Raw genomic sequence first — 18565 nt, 5'->3', positions numbered from 1 at the left:
TACCTATTTATTTTTAGCCCATCCATACTGACTAAGTACTTGGCAGATGGGTGATACCAATGAAAACCGCCGTAGTCGAAAATCGGGTGGGAGGACACTATTATTTTGATACAATACGGATATAGCTTATCATTAATTTACAAAGACATCCCTTAGCACTCAATTTAAACTGAACTCCTTACAAGAAAGGGTTTAGAGCATTGCTATTCAGTACGTGCGATAACGCACCCGAGTAAATTTGTTTTGGCAAATACGCCAGTATCTGGATACCCGCGAGGCACGTGAGTACAGTGGGCCGCACGCGCGCCCGCCCGGCCTGCCCCCCGCGCGCCCCGCCCGCCCCCGCGCGCGCTCCGCCTGCCCCCGGCCCGGCCAACCGCGCCCGCGGCCCACTGTACCGACAACCGCACGTATCGTTTCAATTCGAATCTTTATGTTAAGTTTGTTAAGAGCTATGAACGATTTAGCTTCAGAGTTAAAATTGACTCAAACAATTTGCTCTAAGCAAATAACATTTGAAAAATAGTAAGTAAGTACTTATCTATTATAAGATTGTAGTTTTCATGGTAAACAATGAAGTAAAAAGTAACGTAAGTACCTACTATACGTTATGTTATAAAAAAATCTATATCTGAAAGACGGACTTTGCACTCACAGCACAAAGTCCATGTATAGTACAAAGTCCATCATAACTATTATGGCTTATCTCATTACTTTTGATTTTTTTAATACTTGATAAAAATCTAACAATAATTAAATTCTAAACAATTATATGTATATCCTTATCATGTCTGAGTTGATAAAGGTGCTCAGTCATTCAGTGTCTCGTTTAAATAATCTTGTATCGCGTGTAGTGCGTCAGTATTGCTCTACTGGGCCCGCCGTCGCCGCAGTCAGCATGGTGTCGTGTGTCCCCCGCGCCCCCGCGCTGCTGCTGGCGCTAGCCCTCCTGGCCGGGGGGGGCAACGCCGCGCGCATCCTGTGCTACTTCCCCGTGCCGTCCATCAGCCACCAGGTGGTGTTCCGGCCGCTCACGCAGGAGCTGGCGCGGCGCGGGCACCAGGTGACCGTGCTCACCCCCGACCCCGCCTTCCCCCCCGGCGCCGCGCCCGCCAACCTCACCGAGGTCGACTTCCACGACCGCTCCTACGAGCTGTGGCGCGAGGCCTTCGTCAAAGAGATCACCGGCAACTCCAAGAAGTCTTTCAACGCGCTGAAGAGCGGGTTCAGCGCGATCATCGACGTGATCGACTACCAGCTGGGCACGGCGGAGATGCGGCGCGCGCTGGCCGCCGGCCCCTACGACCTCGTGTTCACGGAGGCGCTCGCGCGGCCCGCGCTCGTGCTCGGACACATCTTCGACGCGCCCGTCATTCAGATCAGCTCGTTCGGTGCTCTGCCTCCCAGTTTCCAAGTTTTTGGCGCACCCTCCCACCCGATTCTTTATCCAGAGCTGTCGCGAAAGAGGCTGTACAATTTGTCGCTTTGGGAGAAGATCGAGGGTATCTACGAGGACCTGTCGCTGCACTGGCTGCAGTGGCAGCTGCAGGCGGCGGAGGACGCGGTGCTGGCGCGGCACGTGCCGGGGGCGCCGCGCGTAGCGGAGCTGGGCGCGCGCGCGCAGCTGCTGTTCCTCAACGTGCACCGCGTGTTCGACGGCAACCGCCCCGCGCCGCCCGGCGTCGTGTACCTCGGCGGCCTGCACCAGAAGCCGCCGCAGGAGTTGCCATCGGTCAGTATCTCCTATGAATCTCCCAATCATTACGTATCCTCTTGTAAAAGACAGAGTTCAAACTAAATTTTACATTATTTTTGTACCCTAGGACATCAAATCGTACCTGGACAGCTCGAAGCACGGCGTGATCTACATGAGTTTCGGCACGAACGTGTCCCCGTCGCGGCTGCCGGCGGCGAGCATCCAGCTGTTCAACCGCGTGTTCGCCGCGCTGCCCTACGACGTGCTGTGGAAGTGGGACCAGGACGAGATGCCGGGGAAGGCCGACAACGTCCGGATCTCCAAGTGGCTGCCGCAAGCTGATTTGTTAAGTAAGTTCTAGCTGAATCATCTATTTTAGCTAGATTTATTTGCATATTCAATGTGACAGTATATTCTTTCGTCTTTTCATCGTTTTTTGACCCTACCGCCCAATTTTAACCGTGTTTTCCATTCAGGGCACCCGAAGGTGGTGCTGTTCATCACGCAGGCGGGGCTGCAGTCCACGGACGAGGCCATCACCGCCGGGGTGCCGCTGCTGGCCTTCCCCATGCTCGGGGACCAGTGGTACAACGCGGAGAAGTACGAGCACCTGCACATCGGGCTCAAGCGTGAGCTCGCTGCCCTCACCGACGAGCTACTCGCCGCCTCCATACACACGCTCATCCACGACGACTCGTGAGTGTTTTGTTTTCATTATTAACACGTGAATTTCCGTAAACACTTTATACTCAGGTGCTGGATAATTGAGATTATTATCTACAATGATAGGCACAAACGGTTAGTTGCCAACGTGATTATAATTAAACCCATAGTGTATCAAGGTCGCTATGATAATGAGTTAAACTATCTGTACCCACTACATCTTATCATAGCAGCCGATCTTTTATATTACACTGATTATTGATTATTACATTGCCTAAGCTAATCTCTTCCTTTATCCTTTATCCTTATGATTACATAAGTAGGTATGTTATGTTTAAGTGGAACAAATAAACGTTTTATCTATCTTCTCCATGTTCCTCCTGCAGCTACCGTGCCAGCATCAAACGCCTGGGCGCGGTGGTGTCGGACCAGCCGCAGTCCCCGCTGGAGCGCGCCGTGTGGTGGACCGAGCACGCGCTGCGCCACCGCGGGGCCGCCCACCTCCGCGCGCCCGCCGCCGGCGTCTCCTGGGCAGAGTTCCTCATGCTCGACGTACTGGCAGCGATCTCCGCCGCCGCGCTAGCCGCTATCACCGTCTGCGTAGTCGTGTTGAGGACCATTTTATGTTACGCTGTTCAAGAGAACTGCGAAGGTTAAGAAGAATTAGTTTAGTGAGGATTATTAGTGATTTGATGACTGGGTGTTTGTGTGTTGTGTGTATGGAGAGAATAGTGTAGGTACAGGGAAACAAAAGTTGTTCAGAATTAAAAGGTTTACGTACCCATTTTTGTTCAACATCCTGTTATAGGAGTATAATAGGAGTCTAATACAAAAGTACTTACATGAATTACCTACGTACTGGTACTGGTTAATTTTCAGTTCTATTATTAAATTTTTAATACCTACCTATTTTTTAGCTATTTTTTATCGGTGCTAGTCACTTTATAAGCATGATATTATTGAGATTGTACTTTGATATGTAAGTACCTAAAGTGTTTTTTTGGATTTTGACTTGATATCGAATCAGTATGTAGAATCTAATACTAATTTTTTTACGATTAGCATAGATAAATAAAATTAGTCAAGAAATACTGAAATACTGAAATACTCATTTATTCATAAATCAATAATTTATAAGTCAAAGGAAAAATATATGGTACTTATATGAGTACGTATTACAAAAAATGTCACAGTAAAAAAAGCATCATTCACATTATATTTCAATGTCAAATTAATAAATTCATACTATCAATGTCAAATAAATTAAATTAATACAGTATTATTGATAGATGTCAAGTTAATTACAATTAATACAATTTATCGCCATAATAATAATAAATATAATAAATCAATATAGGTACAATATTTGTACGAAAATATATCAAATCAAGGAATGGCTTTCACAGTCTGAAAGTATTCGTTAGTTGTATAGCATGCCATACCAACCAGTAGCTTTTTAGGGTTCCGTAGCCAAAATGGCAAAAACGGAACCCTTATAGTTTCGTCATGTCCGTCTGTCCGTCTGTCCGTCTGTCCGTCTGTCACAGCCGATTTACTCGGAAACTATAAGTACTACAGTGATGAAATTTGATGGGAATATGTGTTGTATGAACCGCTACAAAAATATGACACTAAATAGTAAAAAAAAGAATTGGGGGTGGGGCCCCCCATACATGTAACTGAGGGATGAAATTTTTTTTTTCGATGTACATACCCGTGTGGGGTATCAATGGAAAGGTCTTTTAAAATGATATAAAGTTTTCTAAAAAACATTTTTCTTAAAGTGAACGGTTTTTGAGATATCAGCTCTCAAAGTCGTAAAAAGTATGTCCCCCCCCCTCTATTTTTATAACTACGGGGTATAAAATTCTAAAAAAAATAGAGGTGATGCATGCTAATTAACTCTTTCAACGATTTTTGGTTTGATCAAAGTATCTCTTATAGTTTTTGAGATAGGTTGATTTAACTGTAATATTATATTTGCTGCTACGGAACCCTTTGTGCGCGAGCCCGACTCGCACTTGGCCGGTTTTTTTAACTTAGAAATGAATATGGACTCACTAGGCACACTTTTTATTTCGTCAGGGAGAGAGTTGTACACCTTGGGAACAAGAGTAAGGAGACACTTGTCAGCTTTGGTGAACCTCCTAGCAGGTATACAAAGTTGATCGCGACGCCGGGTGTTAATATTGTGCGTGTCTTTTTTTTTGCTAAATTGTGGCAGATTACGCCACGCGTACTTAGCGATTTCTAATATGTACAGCGAGGGAAGCGTTAAGATGTTGTATTTCTTGAAAAGCTCCTTCGCTGAAAAGTCCCAGGGTACACCGGCAATTATTCTTATGGCACGTTTCTGCATCCTTAGTGCGCTTTCGCAGTCTGCTGCGTCTCCCCACAAGTCTAGTCCGTAAATAAGTATGGAGTGAAAGTAACCGTGTGTGTGATCTCAATTGAGATTGGCCGCCGTGGCCGAAATTCGGCTAGGAGGACATTATAGTAGGCTTTTTTTAAATTATCAGTTGTTAGAGATGGGGCCAACCTAGACAGAGCAAAGCACGCAGATGAGAGCCTAGTGCAGGTGATGTCGATGTGCGGCGCCCACGTGAGGCCGGCGTCGATGGTGAAGCCCAGGTAGCGGACCTGGTCCACCTGCGGCACCGCCACCCCGTCACAAACTACGTTCAGCTCGTGTCCCCTAGTTTTTCGTAGTTGGAAGTGCATAACCTTTGTTTTTTCAACATTCAGTAGCATTCCGTTGGCGGAAAACCAATGAGCTAGACAGCCAGTGACACGCCTGAGTTTAGATTTTAGCTGGTCGAAGTCATCGGCAGCTACTATTACACATGTGTCATCTGCGAACAGAACGTATTCAGCTTCATCAGACGCAGTGGATATATCATTCATTAGAATGAGAAAGAGACTATTGCCCATTATTGACCCTTGAGGGACAGAACAATTACCAACATGCTCGAGTTCCGATTTAGCACCACGAACGCATGTGCATTGATGACGCTGTGACAGGAAACTACATATAGTTTTATGGAAATCACCCTCGACACCGTACTTACTCAACTTTTTGCAGTATGAGAGAGTGATTAACAAGATCGAAGGCGCGCGACAGGTCGCAGAACATGGCCGCGACCTGTCGCCCGTCCTCGAGCCGGCCCATCACCCGCGCCACGACGTCGCGAGCGGCGTCTACTGTAGACTTGTTAGCTTGGTATGCGTATTGCCGAGTGTTTAACAGTTTATTTTTGGTAAAGTGTTCATCGAGTCTATTGCTAATTATGCGTTCGAATGCCTTAGAAAATATTGGGATTTGAGCTATAGGTCTATAGCTCTTTTCTACATCCATCTCCCCTTTGCCCTTGTACACCGGCTGGACTTTAATCTGTTTGAGAGACTGTGGATAAACACCAGACTCAACGCACTTGTTAAACAACATACATAACAACGAGATTAGTATTGGTGGTACATAATCATATACGTGCGTTGGCATGTCATTTATATCCGTCGAGTTCTTACGTTTAATATTTTTGATCACAGTTATTAACTCTGATAATGTTATTGGCACAAACTGAAACGTTGGTTTTGGCCTGCCATCTAAATATTTATCGAGGAACTGCATAGCGACAACAAGGTCGGGTCGCGAGCGAGGGTCGTTGTTGGCCTCCACATAGAAGCGATTGAGGGCGGCGGCGGCGGCGCCCGCGCGCTGCTCCTGGCTGCTGCCGGCAGACTTGCTCACCAGCAGGTCGAGGGCCCCTCCGCGCCGCGCCTCGCTTCGACCGGTTTCAGCCTCGATCACTCTCCACACAGTACGACGCATGTCAGATTTAGGGTTACTGATCTGTTTGTTAATGTATTCGCTTAAGGCTTAAAAGGCTTAAAAGATTGTATATAAAGACTATTTTATTTAAATCACTTCCACTCTATACCCTTTTATTCGGGAGCCAGCTCAAGTACATGATATACGGACACTTCTAGCACAGTATCTTCCTTCTAGTCACGTATCATCAGTCGATGTGACTACTTGTGACGTCACGCAGACGTTGTGGGACTTGTGACGTCACGACGTGTCAGCCGGTGAGATGAGGAGACAGCGCGGCGCGTGGCGGTCGGAGATAGCGCCGGGTGTGTGTGTGTGTGCGTGTGTGTGCGTGTGTGTGCGTGTGTGTGTGTGTGTATGAACATTGTGAGACCACAGACACAAACAGAACTGTCTACACACAATGCCTAACCCACCTACTCCTGTAATAATGTAGCTTACTTACAACATTCGCTGAAACCGCAGCCTATTATCATCTATTATTTACTATTATTTTTATTATTTTTTTTATTTACTATTATTATTATATTAAACGATGTTGATGTTAATGCTTAATCGCGTTGCCTCAATAAGAAATAACTTGTCTATCTAATGGTTGTTTGACTTGTTGTGACTCAAACAGACTTTTCCAACTTTTAAGTGGTTTAAACCGCAGCAGCAGTGGAGGATGCGGGGGGGGGGACGCAGCGGCACTCCATGACACAGCTAGCTTTTTTCACACCACAATAAACTTGACAAGAAAAGCCACACGAAATCTACGACAGGACTTTTTATTGCATTCTTAAGTTCTCAATGAAATGTTTGAGACTTTTCTACACGGCGCATCATCGGCAGCTGTTTACTACGCCTTGCTGCATGCTTTATGTAATTCAGGACGTATTGTAAATGACACTGAAAGAAAGATATTTTCTCTCTGAAAGATATGAAGTTGGCCGAGCCGTGCTCCGTGTAACCTGTGCTCTGTGGGTTAAGTGTGGATGTGCACTACACGCGTCCAGCGCCGAGACACGAGGCGGCTAGTTTAGCAATCATATCAGTTCTGGGGGTTTCTGTAGCTTACGAGGTTCCGAGCTGCTGCGCCAACCACGTCTCTATCTTTTTGAATTAAACATGCCGATTACAGGACACTCTTTTTTGTGAAGCTAGAGAGACCCCTTAGTGGACGCGTGGCCGAGTGGCCGTGGCTGTTTGAACTTGGAATAAACTTGCAATCTAAATTCATGGCGCGTGGTCGACAACTCGACATGGCGGCGTCCACTGCAACTCATTTAATATTTCAGCAGCTCGCCACTGCCACATTAACACAAACTTCTGCACCAAAAATGTTTGCACCAAAAAAATATTGAAGTCTGTACTGAATTCACACGCAGCCTCGCCAGTGACCCCCAGGTCACTGTAGCGTTGTTTCATTCGTATATGAAGCGTACTGTACTAATATTATTTATCTTTAGATGGTTGTCTATTGATGAATCTATTAAGTACATAAATTGTTCTATTTATCGAACAATAAAGTGATGTACCTAGTAGTGTCATAGCGTACGATCGAGGTGGAACAAAGCCGGCGCTATCGCCTCATACCTGAGCGCGGCCGATAGCGGCTTTGTTGCGCCTGAAAGCCTGAAAGGCCACTGAATGGTTATTATTTTAAATAATAACATTATATTTTGAACATTTAAAGCATCGTGTCTCCTAAAGTAGGTCATACAATAGATACTAGTATAACCTACAGTAACATAGTTCATAGTTAAATTGTTTTTGGAATGCCTTTGATTATTACCTACGCAGTTTTAATTGTGGCATCTAAGTAATACATACGTCTTATTGTTACTCCGTACCTATATTGAATGATTTAAGGGGTAAATTTAAATAATTGAATATTCAGGTAAATCATTTTGTACACAATACATTTTGGGTCGCTCCGCACCTCCGTGCGTACCGTCCTCCGTAACTTCTAAACTAAACTAACTAATTTAAGTCGCACGATAACTAGTTCCCAATAATAATGAGGTACCGCAGTGGTACGGACAGTCACTCAGCACGCGGCGGCGGCGGCGGCGGCGGCGGGAACACAATTACAGGCAGCGGAAGTTGTGTGGAGTTAGTCAGGGAGCACTTCCGCTGTTCGCCTCCACATTTGTGATGCAAACTTCACTATTATGTTTAGTGGAAACGCCCTCACCGTAATATTGTTATTTAAACTAATTATTTGTCGCTAGTGGTGGCTTCTGGACTAGTACGTCGATCGGAAACTTCTATGATTTATTCCACTCCAACCGCTAAAACATTGTAAGTAAGTAGTTGTTTATTTATATTTTTCAAAGATAACCGACATCGGCCTAAATGATGAACACTAACATAATATTACAAAATATAACAAAAAAACAGGAAATGCTATTATGACTATTATGAGACACATACTCGTACATAGTAAAAAAAATGTAGTTCATCATACAACAACCGCCAGCCAAAATATTATGGATTATATATGGAAAATATGTTGAATTTAAAAATTTGCGAAAAAAATAATTATGCATAGTGAAAAAGTCACGTGACCAACAAAGTTTCTGCAGAAATCACACAAAAAGCGAAGCGCGGGGCACAGTCAGTACCATTGGAAGCGTTTACAGCTTACAGCACAGTTTACACCGGGCAGTTTATCATACCATGTCATGTAATGTGTCGTGTCTCGTGTCAAGTGTCACGAGCTCGCGACAGGCCGCCGCCGCCGCCGCCACCGCCGCCGCCGCCGACACTCGCGGAGTGCGAGTATGTCTCAGAGACAGCGAGCGGGGCGCCCCCACGACGATCCTCATTGCACTATAACTGAGCTCAATTAGGTACAACGTGTGTGGTGCGATACTGCATATTCACATATTTTAAGTACGAATAGTAAGTACCTATCTATCTTCTGTAAATAGAGTTGCCTTTACCATTCTTCATCATCAGCCCGTATGGCCCTCTACCATGTAAGAGGAGGTCGGTCAGGGTGGCGTACCACGCTACGTAGCGGATGCTATTCGTGGTCTATTCTATCCCCACATCATCGGTTGCCCGGACCATTTTTTGGTTTACGTATAGTTGGTATGAATTTTTCGGAATTTAGGGTCCTAGGCTTTAAGGTTTTATAGTCATTTATGTCTCTGTATAACGAAAAAAAATGCAGCCATATCGTAACGTTTACCTATGCTGATTTATAACTCACTTTCAATGAAGCGAAGAAACGATGTTACTAATACGATCCATGTAAACAATTCTTGTAACAAAACATCAGGAAAATATGCAGTTGGAAACAATACAGCGATAATGTAGGGATGAACACCCGAGCTGCCCGGCGGGGCGGCGGCGAAGGCGGCGGGTGTGCGAGTGTAAAGCTCATCGAAAGCGCAAAAATTAGAAAACTCGATGTTGAAAAAAGGAAGTAAAAAGTAGAAAATGTTTCAGTTTCTGTACAAAGTTCCGAACACGCGCGGCACCGCATTACAACATGTTGTTCCTGCATTAGGTATGACAATGGTCGGAAATACCTACGGATTTTCATCACTTTTGAACGTGAAATATTGTTACAAAAGTGCGTACAATTCATTATGTGAGATATCTTTTTTGATCTATTTAGGAGACTCGGAGACAGGAAAAGGTAGGAAAGAGGAAGGAATAAGTATTTGTTAAGGACAGGTAGCCAAATCTTAACTACACGCCTTTAAAGTCAACTATGCCATAAAGCTATACATATATCTATCACTAGCTGTTCCCGCGAGCTACGCTTCGCCTTAAAAAAGTTTTCCCGTGGGCATTCCGGGATTAAAAGTAGCCTCAGGGTCTAGACCATATGTATACCAAATTTAATTTAAATCCGTTCAGTAGTTTTGGCGTGAAAGAGTAACAGACAGACACATTCGCATTTATAATATTAGTTAGGATTTATTCATTTACGATACATACTTAAAATCTAATACACAAACAAACATGCAATTATTGTGATAAGATTAAATACCTCGAAATTATATATATAAACGCAAATAAGTTACAAAGAGGGTAAATTTAAATTGAATTTCGATACTCGCCCCGAAGTGCTTGAGCTAGGTTGAGATTTGCTATCAGACTAAGAATGTATCTAGTAAGAAGGGGAAACTTACCGACATGTTTGAAATAAATCTCGTACACAAAGTGGCGAGCTCGAGCCGGGACCGGCTCGAAGGACCAGAAAATGTCATAAATGCACAATACGGGCGCCAGCGTTGCATAATATGGAGTATGTTCAGCCAAAGTATTCGTTATGGTATTTGCTACACCGCCAAGCGGGCATATGTTTTTCAGTATGACGTCTAAAGTCAGGTGTTTATCTCGCCGTCCCTCCTGAAAATCCACCCGTATATTTTCCTGAATAGCGTCGGATTCAAGTGAAGCTTTTGCGCAGCGTTTACGTCGTTCTGCTGCCGGGGAGATGGAAGCCCTTCCCTCGTCTCGGGCGGGCGCGGCGCTGCAAGGTGCACCTTGCGCGGAGGGCGCAGGGTCGGCGGTGGCCCGGCCGGCGCCGCCGCGGGGAGCAGCCCGGCCAGTCTGCCGCCGCGTGGCTCCCCGACTCCTCGCTCCGCGCCCTGCTCCGTGCTCCGTCGCTCCGCGCGCGCTCGACTCACGACACAACTTCTCCCTGCACTCGCTAATATAAATAGTTTTAAACTACCTAGAGTAATTCATAGTAAATTTTTCGTCTTTAGTGTTAATAACAATAATAAGGACTACTCGTAGAGTTTGGACGGTGAGTGACGTTGAAGTGGTCTGTGCGCGGGAAGCGGCTCATTTGCATCTGTCAAGTAAGTACCTCCGCTACCTGCTAACTTTGCTTTTTTTGAAAGCTCTCTAGTTTTATTTTTCTCTTTGATAACGCGTTTCATTATTCAACGAGGCGTGAAGTCCTCGTTTATGGAGCTTCTTTATTTTGTCTCTCGGATTGTAATTAAAATCGCAATGATTGTATTCTTTGTGATATCTGAAGCTCCATTTTAAGATGTTTATTTTACTTACCAACTCTTAATTAAGTGCTATTTAAACTTGGTGTACAATTAATATTGTTTGCTTACATACTTATACTTTTAAGAATATTTTTATTGTTATCGGATGATATAAGGTAAAATTGTTTTTACCTATGGGTTTCATGCTTAAAAAAAACTGGATGATGAAACAATAGATACTTAAGTACCTAATTAAAATGATCGGCCGTGGTAAACCTAATTACAACAATAATGGGCGACCATAAAGCACTTGTTTCCCAACAAAATACAAGAAAACGAGGCTTTAACTAGCGACTCAAATTACCCGTTTAGTTGTTAAGCGCTGGAAAATGTATTCAGCAGGATCCAGCTTACTAAGACGAACTGTTGAACTTTGTTGAGTGAAAATAAGAGTCAATTTCAAATGGCAAGCGAGAGTAAGTCAATATCGTTAAGTTTAAACAGTAAACAGTCCACATTTACTTAGGATAGGTTGCTAATAGGCGGCGGCACTCTCTGCCGTGAGCTGCGGGCGCTGCCGCGGTGGAACAACTGTACTTCATGACGACTAGGAGACCTGCCCCGGACTGCCCAGGACCGTCCCGGGTCAGTCACCGTGTAGTATGACACTGCGAGCCCCGATACTTGCATTGATCCCACCTCTCGCCCGGTGACGGCTGCAATCCCGTTTGCGCAGTAAGCTTTGTGGAATTGAATCCTAAAATTGCATCAATTGCTTATCGAAGTTCAAAGGCACTGAGGTGACACTCGCCGGAATGCCACGTTTCTGAATGCGCTGTGGGAATTCAAATGACATCACTGATACGATGATATTACCTTACAAACATTGAATTGACTGCGAAGCGTTTTCGTTGTTTTGCAAAGAGAAAACTATACTCAAAGTCAGGATCAATAATTTTTATTCATCGTACAAATATAAAAATTTCTGATGAACGTCAATTTTTACAAACTACTCTCCTTACTTTGTTTATAGGTGTTTAACACCCTTTTTTTTTCAATAAGATCGGTATTTTGACTGAATCACAAGAGAGGTACGTGCAGTTGCACTACGGAAAAACAACATTAGGGGCTCCTTGCACCAACATATTAAATCTAGATTTAGTGTCAAATGTCGATTTAAGAAACGTCATTCCATATAAAATTTGACACTAAATCGAGATTTAACACAAAAACTAGATTTAATATGTTGGTGCAAGTGGCCCTAGATAAGTTAGTAAATCTAAAATAGTTGCATGCTGAAAATCAGCAAGTGCGTAAATTGCGTGTGCTAGCGCTGCGGGCGGCGCGGTGCGTTCATATTGTTCATAACTCTTACTAACAATCATTAAGGTGGGCAGCGAATTGCCACCGCATTATCCCCCCGCCCCCGCGGACCTCACGCGGGGTTTATGCCCACTCGGACTTCTCATAATTTCACTCACTGATTATAAAAAAAACTATTGTAGGCAAGTGCTAGACTGCTAGTGGTGTGCTGACGATGACTACTTTTAACCTGTATGTGATAGAATCCCTATGACGGTGAGATGTGACCGGAACCCGCAATCCCGCCACAAGAATAATGACGGTTAATTTTGGCAACAAAATAAATTGGACATTACAAGCCTCGATCACTACTTAGTGGACCAAAGAGGCGGTTTTTTTAAAGAGATCAACTCTTAAATTCAAATATAGAACACGGTCTATTCGTAGGACGATCCTAATTGTGACCGTTAGCGGTGTCCTCGATGTCGGCGGCGGTGTCGGCACTATGCGAACTCACAAGTAATGTAAAACTACGATTAGAAGACTACCAGATTTTCTCTTCTAGCTTCGAATGCAATCGTCACTCGTCCTGGAGTTGCTGGAAGAGGCCGCTACCCGTATAAGTAATACTGTTCTTACACAGTTTCTTGTTCTGGCAACAACAATGTCTTCCCAGCTGAGTGCGTCCCGCGTCCCTCGAGGAGACAGCAGCCGCGGGGAACACCGCATGCCGGATGTACCATATGTACATGTGGCGACAACACCAACACAATCATCGCCATTCGATCCCGGCGAAGCATAAGCTATATTGTACGCATACATTGTAACTTGTAACAGGGCAATTGTAATTTGTGATATTCCATCCATCACAAATTAAAATAGCTTCGGAATTAATATCGTCACAAATTAATTATAAATACAGCGAATAATTAAATTGGATCCGGTACAGTTTGGCGGAGGCAGGATTCAGACATTATTGGAATAGTTATTAGGCATAATTGTCGACAACTTAGATAACTTATCGTCGGAACTATTTCAAGAGCAGAAGATATTATATTCATCGTTATTGTTGGCCCACTTACAGCAGATAAATAAGCATTTAAATAAAATAAAAAGTAGGTAATTAGAATTTCAAACATTTGTCTATAGTCTTACGCCAATGTAGGTTCTATAGTCAAATAGTGTAACATAAGTATGTACTTGTAAAGTACGGAGGTTGCATCAATCTCGCTGAAGGGTCACGGCGTAAAAAGCTCTGACATTCATTCAATTTACGCACGACGGAGCAGGATTTAGCGCCGCTTCAGTATTCAGCGCCCGCCCGCCCGGGTGGCGCTTGGCCCGGATCCCGCTTGGCCCGGACCCAGCCTGGCCCGGACCCTGCCTGGCCCGGACGACGCCTGCCCGGGCCGGCCTGGGTCCGGGCCGGCGCTAACTCGCGCAGTATATCACCGCCGTCAGCGAGACTCTAAACTCATTCCCGCAAATAAAATAAATATGTCACAAAGTCGTTCCGTTAAGGCTCTTTATGACTTAAATTATGTACTCGTGGGGCGCGGGAATGGAGACACATCCCTCCGCCGGGAGCCGACGGACGCGTGACGCGGGCCGCCGCCGCCGCCGCCGCTCCTACTAGGTGTTCGGTGCCTTTTCCAGTATTTCAGGTATCAAGGAAACTATGTTTATTCAAGGTAAAGAATAAGCTGCGTCGTAGCTCTGCGCTAACCTCGGACTCCGAAGAGACGAAGGGAATGTTCCTACACTGATAAAACCCCGACCTACTGTCATAAGGGGTATCTTATCTTGTATTATCGCCAGGAAAATCTATTCAGTATTTCGTATACCAAAGGAAAACTTTGAGTTGAATTTTTGGGTCACTATTCATGGATATAAGGTAGCAAAGATATCATGTAAGTCCAATATCTGTAATTTTGTTATCGCAAACGAAACATAAATTTACGTTACCTACATAAGGTAGTGGAAATTCTTCGTGGTATTGGGTTATCATATATATCAGCTTTTGGTCGTCGTCCTTTTACAAGAATTTTACCAACATACTGTAAGATGGTTATGTAGGTCTGTATCAATTCACCAAATTACGGTAAAGATTTGCCTCAGGATATCTTTATCATTTCCGAATCTGAACCTTTAGTTACAAGTTACGAGTGGCATCGCCGGTGATCGTGTATGGATCCGCGCCACAACTGTTGCCTGCATTTATCTAATTTTATAGAAACGTTCGTTACGTTTTAATTAAAATAACAGAGTGTCTCTTCTAAGAAATATAACATTAAATCTCTCCGCAGTAAGTAGCGGGTGCTCCGGTGTCGCGGAAAAACTAGACCCGGCTCACTCAGTACCTGGGGGGTCACTCTACATCCTAATCCTAACTAATATTATAAATGCGAAAGTAACTGTGTCTGTCTGTATGTTACTCTTTCACGACAAAGCTATCGAACGGATTTGAATGAAATTTGGTATAGATACGGTCTAGACCCTGGGAAAGAACATAGGCTACTTTTTATCCCGGAATTCCCACGGGAAAACTTTTTAAGGCGAAGCGAAGCGCGCGGGAACAGCTAGTAATAATATATATGACGAAAAATGTAGTTTCGTAGCGCTGCTGCGCGAGCCATGGCTCTATCTTGTTGTATTAAACGTGCCGATAGCACAAAGCTCTCGTTTGTTAGTTTTTCATCATTATAGAGGTAACCCTCCCTGTGTGAGTGCGAGTGCAGCCGCTTTCATAACTAGTCCGCATCGCGATTAGCGAGAAGTCACAACTACACATAGGTACATTGCAATTTGTATATGAATTCATGACTATTGTTAAGAATTAATAATATTACTTACTGCATTAACAATAAAAAAAATTTACTGAATCGTTTGGTCCTCAATGAAATAACATTCGTTAAAAAAAATCTTAAACGGTCGGATGCAGTTTTTCAACAGCATATCCTACTGCAAAAGTGGTCCAAACTTGAATTTTTATGCAAACTAATTTATTAATTTAATTTTAAATACCAAATCTTATTTAACAGCATAGAACAACGCGGACTCGGGTGTTCAGGTGTACCCGATACTCAATGTTTAACAGTGTGCAAAGTTTCGGCCAAATCTGTAGAACTACCAAATACGAAGTTCGCTAAAAGCTACTTGAGATTCCTTCCTTCAGATATCTTACTCGTGTCTATCAATGTTAAAATATAATTTTATTTAATTCGGAAGTTTATAGTTTACCAGACTCAGCTAAATCTATTTACGTTTTAATTAATAAATGTATATTTGTTTAAACCTAACAAAATCAAATAAAACAAATTGCCAATTAAATATTTTGTAACAAACAAACGCACCTAAATGAAAATTCATGTCATTGACCATTGTGTGGAATACATTGCACTGAAAGTAATTGGAATAAAAATGTTATTTTCAATTATGAAATCTGGCGCTTTGCTATGTTGGTACTACACAGATACCTACTGTCTGACGTAGATATCTACTATATTAGACAGTACATAATATGATTGTGTACCTACGTACCTATTAGAATATATTACATGTATTACTTACTTACTCTATTGCATTATCCCTGAGTTCATAATGCATGGGCTACTTTTCGTTCAGAAATGTCCCCATGGGAAATTCTTCAAACAAATCTGCATAAAACTAAAAAAAAATGGATATACATATCCAATCCAACGGACCGCGTTAGTCCTGTTATAGATTCGGATTACTGACTTGCCTGTGTCGCAGATGCATTTAAATGGCACCTCAGCGAATGCTAATCGTGCACCGGCGAGTGCAACAGTACCCACATGTGACGAGGACGCCTCCCGCGAGTCAACCACCTCGCGTGTGGATGGACCGGTCCCATCATCATACTCGCATCACACCTCTGCCCATACGTGGCTCGAAAATACTTTTTAGACAACAATCATCTTTATACTGGCTAAATAGGATGTAGAGATGAACTAGAATGTATAGTAGGTAAGTGGTCGTTGGATATGGGCACAGTTTCAGTGACCATAAAATATAACTTTAATAAGTAAGTACTTAAATAATTCGATTTAGACCACCATACGAGTATTAATTAATACTAATTAATAATTATGTAGCTTTTCGAGTAAGTGACCGGCCATTTACATCGGTATCGATCACGAAAGGTAGACATGTAGAGAATCTTAGAACATTAAATATGGCCCGTGCGGTGGTAGCTCAGTCGGGTGAACGCCCGCTTCTCAATCAAGAGATGCGGGTTCGAATCCCGGCGCTGACATGTACCAATGAGTTCTTTTAACTTAAGTACAATGTATACCATCGCTCTTACGGTGAAGGAAAAACATCGTGAGGAAACCTGCATATCTAGATCTAGCACATCTAGATATGTGAACCCACCAACCCGCAGTGGACCAGCGTGGTGGGAAATGGTCCAAGCTTAGGAAGGCAGTTTAGACCTTGGGGATATGCACAAAGGTTCCACTCGAGAGAACCAGGTGCAGGTACTTACACCCCCACAGAGAATAGAATAGAATAGAATAGAATAGAATATGGCCCGTGATCCATCCCGAACCCCTTAGGTATATTATTACGATTTTTAAATGTGACTGCACTGAAATTGGGATTCATGTCAAACATGAAATTTGAAAAATATAGAGCCTGAAGGCTATCTGTTAATTAATGCTATCGAGCAGTTATCGATGGTTCGAACCGACATTTTTTATTCATTTTGAATATTGAAAAATAATATCTGATGGGGTCCGACGCTGACATATACAATACATGCACCTAACTGCGCCTACCGCACACCTAGCGCGTGCTAGCTTGCTAGCCTTTGTCTTATTATAAAATTTTGTAAATATTAACATTTACACAATGAACTAACTGGCAAGAGATACTTTGCGACTGCGGCTGCCGCCAGGCCGGGAACAATAGCTGCACAAGTATCAGCCAATCAGCGACAGGAATCAATCAAACGACGACGAACCCTACGAAAATGCTTGAAATTGTGAACCAATTCAGAATATCCACCAACAGTAGCCGGTCGCGGCGGCGGCGGCGGCATCTCGGCGGAATGCGCCGCGTCATAACACAATGTAATAAGTTTCAACTTCGCTCGTTCCAACAAGATGTTATGCTTAAAAATATTCTTTCTTGTTCTATCCAAGTTATTTAATGTTCTTTGCATTTAACGAGAACTCTTTGTTGGATCATCGCTTATTAAATTGTTTCTTGTCAAGGCGAGTGATGTTCAGATTTAACGTTAAAAGGCAATTTCAAGTTGTGTTGTGATTCCGCGCGGCTCCGGCAGTCGGCGCGCCGCGGACATTCCAGCAATACAACAACACTATTTTGCAGACGTTTGTAAAAATGCAGTACATATTTTAATATAGGTAATATTATTATAATGAGGTTTGCAAGAGAGTTGTTAAATTTGATATTAGTAATTACCTATAGGGACAACGGCCTATCAAGTATGATGATTATTTTAAAAAACCTGGACTAATATTTTTACCTCAGATATATTTTTTCTGGCAAGCAGGAAAAAGTACGCGAAATTTATAAGTACTTAAGTAGGTACGTATAATACCTACATGTGGTTACGCAAGCGTTAAATGTTCTTTATTCCCGAGAGTGTTCGATACGGAAACCATTATTTGGTGTCGGAACAGGCACAGGTATAGCAGCTAGTTAAAAAAAATATCTATAATATTATTATCTTAGAGTGAAATTTTCTGTCTTGATGATTAGGAGTACTTCCCTTTTATGTTTCTTATGGTAACAATCAGAAATGTGGCTATATTTCGGATTGTTAAATTAAAGTTGATTGTTGTTTGTTTACCTAGTAGCAAACATAAAATACTGAAGGGCTCTGTAACACGGCTTGGCGCTCCAAGTCACAATGTGTTCCTGCTGGGTCGTTTCCGCGATTAATCACATTTGCAAACAGCTTTTATAAGTTAAATTAGAATTAAATTCAATGTTGCATTGTTCGTAATGTTTAAATTAGTTTGTAACAGTTTATGCGAGTGTTTGGAGCGCGGTTTGTAGCTAGTTCTAGTTCAGATGCGGAGCTCCAACTTCGCAGATTATTAGAATTGATTCCTTTGTTCAATTGAAATCATAAAT

At 43.2% G+C, this 18565-nt stretch overlaps 2 protein-coding genes across 2 annotated transcripts in view; both read left to right on the top strand.

Moving 5' to 3' along the window:
* Positions 1–845: 845 nt before the first annotated feature.
* Positions 846–3273, top strand: LOC119691229 (UDP-glucosyltransferase 2). The gene is made up of 4 exons (XM_038108186.2): positions 846–1732; positions 1824–2046; positions 2173–2392; positions 2746–3273. The coding sequence occupies exons 1-4, from the start codon at positions 899–901 to the stop codon at positions 3014–3016; spliced, it is 1548 nt and encodes a 515-aa protein (XP_037964114.2). The 5' UTR covers positions 846–898; the 3' UTR covers positions 3017–3273.
* Positions 3274–10754: 7481 nt separating this feature from the next.
* Positions 10755–18565, top strand: part of LOC105395354 (poly(rC)-binding protein 3) — a 172293-nt gene continuing 164482 nt past the window's right edge. The window contains exon 1 of the mRNA XM_048623138.1: positions 10755–10999. The gene's annotated coding sequence lies outside the window, so the exon portion shown is untranslated. The remainder of the gene's footprint in view (positions 11000–18565) is intronic.

Source organism: Plutella xylostella, chromosome 9 (assembly GCF_932276165.1).
Source record: "Plutella xylostella chromosome 9, ilPluXylo3.1, whole genome shotgun sequence".
In the NCBI taxonomy this organism is placed as follows: Eukaryota; Metazoa; Arthropoda; class Insecta; order Lepidoptera; family Plutellidae; genus Plutella; species Plutella xylostella.
Note: the sequence above shows the minus strand (reverse complement) of the source record. Positions and strands in the feature narration are given on the sequence as shown.